This window comes from Carya illinoinensis, chromosome 2 (genome assembly GCF_018687715.1).
Source record: "Carya illinoinensis cultivar Pawnee chromosome 2, C.illinoinensisPawnee_v1, whole genome shotgun sequence".
NCBI classification, from domain to species: domain Eukaryota; kingdom Viridiplantae; phylum Streptophyta; class Magnoliopsida; order Fagales; family Juglandaceae; genus Carya; species Carya illinoinensis.
The window spans coordinates 22,936,906-22,943,231 of record NC_056753.1 but is presented as its reverse complement, the minus strand read 5'-3'; the positions used below and the strand labels follow the sequence as shown (position 1 = coordinate 22,943,231).

Here is a 6,326-nt window from a genome sequence, read left to right as displayed (position 1 = left end):
TACTCGTGGGATGAAGATGGAGTGCTGCTTTCAACTTTGTCGTGAGATTTAAAAAAGTTAAAAATTATTTTTATATTTTATTTATAAGTTAAAAAAAGTTGTAATGATTAAATAGAAAAATAAAGTTTGAAATTGAAAAAAATTTATATTTGTAGTGTTTTGGTATTAAAAGCATCCTCGATGAATTAGCCAAAAGGTAAATCCATCACATATTTAGCTGTTAGATCTTAAAATATCATCACAATATATTAGCTAAAATCCAAATATTTAGACTTTAGCTAAAGTGAACACCAAAATCATTTCCAAATTTGTTAGTTACTGTAGATATACTAAATATATATTTTATCATTAATTTCTCTCTCTGCTTTTATGTCTACTTTCAAGTTGAACGAAAGTAATATTTACCCAGTGATATTTGGGGGCACGGATTCAAGTAAATTAATTACTTTCAAGTAAATGTCTATATTTTCTAAGTAACTATTAATTCACGGTACCAAATATTCTTTTTTGTTTTAATATAATTACTAATTAATATATAATAGGTAAAATGGAAAAATATGATAAAATAAAATAAATTAATAATTAAAAAATTATTTTGTTTAGAATATGATTACTAATTAATATATAATAGGTAAAATGGAAAAACATGATAAAATAAAATAAATTAATAATTAAAAAAATTAAAATTTTTTTAATTATTAATTATCCCTTACTATATAATGAATAAATGCATAATCTAATGTGAGAATTTGATGTGAATAGTCAAAGAAAAATTCATCTTATATTATTTTATTGTTATATAAAGAAAAAATAACTATTCTAATGTGAGAAATTATGTGAATATAATAGCCAAAAGTCAAATTCATCTTATATTCATCAAAATATCATTTAACTTTAACTAATTCACTGCAAATGGTTTTAAGATAAGATGAGATTGTGATTGAAATGACTTTACTATCCAAACCAGTACTAACTCAGCCTTTAATTTCTTTCATTTTCCTGTTATTCTGGGAAAAATAAGAAAAGGAAACTGAGGGATGGCGGTGAGATAAGATGCAATTGTTAGAAGAAGAGGAAAAGGAAGAGTCGTGGAATGGAGAATGAGCTCCGGCTGACTTGGGAGGGAGGGGTTGCTAGGGCCTCGGGTGGCTCTGTGTGCGTTTTGGAAGGGAGAAGATAACATTGCATGCCGCAGTTGATCTAAGCTGAAAGAATCCAAGCCAAGTAAGAAATAACTATATATTCTTATCTCATTAAAATTTCATAAAAGTTCATTTACAAAAATAACTATATATTCTCATCTCATCTCCATATTACTTGCATAGAATCGAGGTGTAGCTTGTGCCTTTAGCTTAGCTAGAGGCCGGCACAATCTATTCTTTGCTTGCCTCACACTAAATTTGAGTGCTTGCTAAAAGTAAAAGCCCATGGAAATACCAACAATGGTGGCTGAATATGGTTCTCTGTGGTTATGGGGTTCTCCCTTGCCATGGTTGTCAACTGATGTTGAGGCGATCTCGGCGGAGATGCATAGAGGACCGATGTCTCGAGCACTTCACGCCGCACATTCTGTAGCTCTTGAGATATTGTTTCTGCACGCAATGCTGTCAAGTATAGACTAGCAGCGAGGAAGACTGTAGCTAACGAAAGCACTCCAGCAGCAGAGCACAACCCTTCTCGGATGACAAGGCAACTAGGACTTGGCCTAGTCCAGTTCTTAAGATGCCCAGACTCTACGCTCAATCCAATCAACAACAAAATCTCCGCAATGGAAAAGCAGATCCTGCAAGAACCCAGAAAATTTTAAAAAAAAAAGCTTTTTTTTTTTTTTTATGTCTCTGTGTCATAATAGTTTCCTCTCTTCTGCACTTGGAATTCAAAATCCCCGAGAAAGTCTCCATTATTCAAACACGCAAATGCAGAAATCTGCCATGTTGGAAAGTGTGTAGGTTAATGGTGGAAATGCAAGGTAATTGGAAACGAGTTATTACCAAGTTGAGATAAAGAAAAAGCCAGCTAGCCATGTTAGAGACTTGGGAGGAGCAGAGTCAGGGTCCCAAGCAAGCAATGTTGAAGGTGGCGATTTAGTGACTGCAATCAACATGTACGCATGTACCACCACCATGGAAATTGCTAGTACAACAAATGCAGCAGCAGCACACAACAATGGTGTTTTTCCACTACCACTATATATGCATTCATATTTCCTTTTATTTCCTCTGTTAACGGTTCCCATCCAAACAACCTGTACCAAAACCCAACAGATGTCTTTACATCAAATAATGTCAAGTCGGCCATAGTCCCAGAACATTATTTTTGCAACTCTTACCTCAGAATGCGAAGCTTCTGCAACGAGACAAAGAACGAAGCAAAGCAAGCCACAGAGAATGGTCAACACTACGAGGAAGGCCCCGGTTTTGCTGCCCAGCTTGGTGCTTCGACGGCTTGGTTCAAGGTCGGCATGTGTGACAACCATTTTCTAAAAGAGCTAAAACTCATGCCATCCTCGAGAAGAAAGACATCATGGGATTTGGGTTGTTCGGTAATAAGATAAAGAGAGAGAGAGAGAGATGTAGGGAATTATTTACAGAATTGCTTGGAGCAAAGGTTGCTTTAAGGCTAAAGATTCTCAGGCTATGAGCTAATTGTTAAGAATTCACACGAAGGACCATTTCGGTGGAATTGTGTTGCTGCTCAGGAATTGGGTAGACGCGTGTAATATTGCATTTCCTCTTTTCTATTTTGTCTTTTTGGTTGGCTTAAAAGTACTTTTCCGCATCCTGTTAGGTTATCCACACGTTACATACTTGTGGAAACAACTTCAAACCTCTCAAAATTTCTGGAAATTATCAACTTTGGCGGCTGCCTCGTAATTCATTGCAACCATTAATGTTATGACACGGACCGTTTGAGGGTTTTTTTTTTTTTTTTTTCTCATATCATCTCTTAGAACATAAAATAGAGTCACTTCAAGTTCTAATAGATCTTTAGAAAGGGTGAGGGCATTCTTAGCTTGTGCTGCTTTGTTGCCTTCTCTTTTGGTATGAACTGCAGTCCAAATAGCAAATTAGTTCAGCAGTCTTTTGGCATCCTCCACTAATAATCCACCATAGTTCCAGTCTATTGAGTTGCCATTTAGAAGCCTGATAACCTGTAGTGCATCACCCTTTAGTATAAAGTTCGATATTCCTATTTCCTTGCAGAAAACAACACTAACCATCATAGCATAAGCCTCCCCACTAAAGGCATTTAGTTGCAAGTTCCTCTTGGCTTGAAAGGTACCAATACTCCTCCCTACATCATCTCTCAAAATAGCTCCAATCCCCACTAGTCCTTCAATAGCATTAATGGCTGCATCTCAGTTCATCTTATAAGTCCCTATTGAAGGCCTGATCCAAGCAGTTGTGGAACCCTCATATAAGCTGTTTGAGCAGGGTTCTTGGTAATGTTAGCTAGATCTGTATACTTCTAATTCACTAGAAGCTTTGCTGATAATCTTGTTAGGGTGCATAAAAGCCTTTCCATGGATGAAACCATTTCTTCTAGCCCATATTAATCGACAGATTATTGCCACTTCCATTAGCTCTTCCCTCTGTAAATGATGAGACAGATAGCTTCAAGTTTTTTTTTTTTTTTAAATGAGGAGTAGTTTAGGCTCATTTTTTGGATCCTTCTACTTCCCTAGCTCCATACATCCTTGGCAGCCTCACAACTCCATAATACATGCTCTGTTGTTTCACTCTCAATCTTACAAACTGGACAGTTTCTATCTGTAACAATGTGTCTTCTCATCAGGTTTGCCATAGTAGGCAAAGCCTTGTTACAAGCTTTCCACAAGAACATCCTCACTGCTGGGGGGATTGGTAACTTCCACAAGGTTTTCCATATGCTAGAGAGAGATGCGAGGAACCCCCCACTTGCCTGGTCTCCATTTCTCTGTGTAGATGGTATGCATCCCTGATAGAGAATTGACTTTTATTTCTACCTCTCTATATTAATTGGTCCTCCCTCCCACCTATGCTAATGGGAATGGACTTGATAAGTTCTACTTCAGTTGGAAAGAAAAGTTTGTACAAAGTTGGACCCTTCCACTATCTCAGGTCTTAATCAATAAGGTCTGCCACTAGAGATTCTGCTGCTGCCTCTGGCTTGATTGATTGGATCTTGCGTGTATGAGGTTGAGAGATTCACTTGTCCTCCCTTATGTTGACTCATTGACCATTACCAATCCTCCATACTAACCCTTCCTTCAATAGGTGTAGACTATTTTGGATACTCCTCCAAGTGTAGGATGGTCTATTTCCTAGTTTTTAGTCCAATAGCTTCCCATGGGGGAAATACTTTTGCTTAAGAATCTAAGTAGGCAGTGAACTTCGGTTCTAGAGTAGGCGCCAACTTTGCTTGGCCAGCATAGCAAGGTTGAAACTCTTGACATCTCTAAGATCTAGTCCACTCTTGTCCTTTCCTTGGCTTACCTGATCCCATTTTATCCATTGTATTTTTGAGTGGTCCTCCTCAAATCCCCACCATAATTTTCTCTTGGTTATTGACATGGGAAGCATGAAGATACCCATAGTATAAGTTGGAATAGCTTGTAGGACAACCTTTAGGAGTACTTCTTTCCTTCCAGCTGAGAGGAATTTTATCTTCCAATTTGTAACTCTTTGCCAGGTTCTGTCAATAAGAGAATGGAAGGCTACTCCTTTTGACTTGCCTAAAACAGCAGGTAGGCCCAAGTATTTTTCAAAGGTGTCTGAATCTTTAACTCCTGAAATACTTATTATGTTTCTCTGTATCTTAGCAGGAGTGTTGTTACTAAAGAAAATATTAGTTTTTTCTTTGTTTATTACTTGCCCCGATGCCTTTTCATAAACCTCTAGTATGTACAACATCCTACTCTACTCCAAGGAGTTAGCTTTATAGAAGAGAAGACTATCATCTACAAAAAATAGATTATTAACACGAATTGGGCCTGATCCAATGGGAATGCTTGAGATGCTGCCCTTTAACTTAGCTCGGTATATTAGGCAGGTTAAGGCTTCAGCAACTATGATGAATAAGTATGGAGATAGGGGGTCTCCTTGTCTAATACCCTTAGAGGGGGTTAGAGAGGGAGTGACTTTTCTATTGACTATAATAGAATATGAAACTGAAGATATGTAATTCATGATTAGGGATATCCATTGATGATCAAATCCCATCCTTTCCATAACAGCTTTGAAGAAACCCTACTCCACTTGATCATAGGCTTTACTCATGTCTAGCTTAAGGGCCATGTATTCAGCTTTGCCTCTTATTTTTGTTTGCATGGAATGGAGTGTCTCGTATGCAACTAAGGCATAATTAGTTATAAGTCAACCTAAGACAAAAGTACTTTGGTTCATTGAAATTATTTCAAGTAGGATAGGTTTAAGTCTATTTGCTAAAACCTTGGCAACTATTTTGTAGTTGACATTGCATAAGTTAATTGGTCTAAATTCAGTTACTCTTTTTGGGTCCTTAACTTTAGGAATAAGTGAAATGAATGTATCATTAACACCTTTTAAGGAGCCTCTTTGGTTGAGAGTAACAAGGGCAAAATGGCAAGTCTCTCTGCCAATGCTATCCCAATGAGTTTGGTAAAAGTGGGCTGGGAACCCATCTGGTCCTGGGGAACCAAGAGGGTTCATTTGGAAGACAACATCTTTAATCTCTTGTCCTGTAAACTTGGCTAGCAATTGGTGGTTCATGCTTTCTGTTACTTTTGAATCCATTCCTTGTAGGCACTCTTGGAAATAAGTTGAACCCGAGGATGAGAAAAGGTTAGAGAAATAATCATAAAACACAATAACTATCTCCTCCTTGTCTTCAGTCATCATGCCAGTTGGATCCAAAAGCTGAGTAATGGAATTAGTCTTCTTTCTCTAGTTAGCATGCATATGGTAGAAATGAGTGTTTCTATCACCATGCTTTAACCAATGTTGTTTAGCCCTCTGGTTCCATTTTTGTTCCTCCTCATTCATAGCTTGCTCGACCTCTTCTTGGAGCTGTTTGTATCTTGACCCTGGTTGCCTATATCAGTTTCTTGTAATTCTGCAATTTTCTCCATCTTCTGTTTTAGTGAGGCCTGCCCTTCTCTTCTCCTTCTTAAGTTCCAAGTCTTCAAGTCTTTAGAACAGTTGGCTAGCTTGTTGCTAATTATAGAACTAGCATCAAGGCCCCCTGTCGTCTTTGACCAAGCAGTTTGTATAACACTAGTGCAATCCTCTGTTAGAGACTAGGTAGCTTCAAATTGAAACTGTAGTTTTGTCCTGTTGCATTCTAGTGCCTTGTTGACTAAATGTACT

At 37.5% G+C, this 6,326-nt stretch overlaps 1 protein-coding gene across 1 annotated transcript; it reads right to left on the bottom strand.

Moving 5' to 3' along the window:
- Nucleotides 1-1,225: 1,225 nt before the first annotated feature.
- LOC122300381 lies at nucleotides 1,226-2,740 on the bottom strand. Its single transcript, XM_043110988.1, has 3 exons — nucleotides 2,330-2,740; nucleotides 1,992-2,245; nucleotides 1,226-1,783 (listed from the first exon to the last, which is right to left on the bottom strand). Exons 1-3 carry the CDS (start codon nucleotides 2,474-2,476, stop codon nucleotides 1,390-1,392), a joined length of 795 nt encoding a protein of 264 aa, XP_042966922.1. The 5' UTR covers nucleotides 2,477-2,740; the 3' UTR covers nucleotides 1,226-1,389.
- Nucleotides 2,741-6,326: the final 3,586 nt, after the last annotated feature.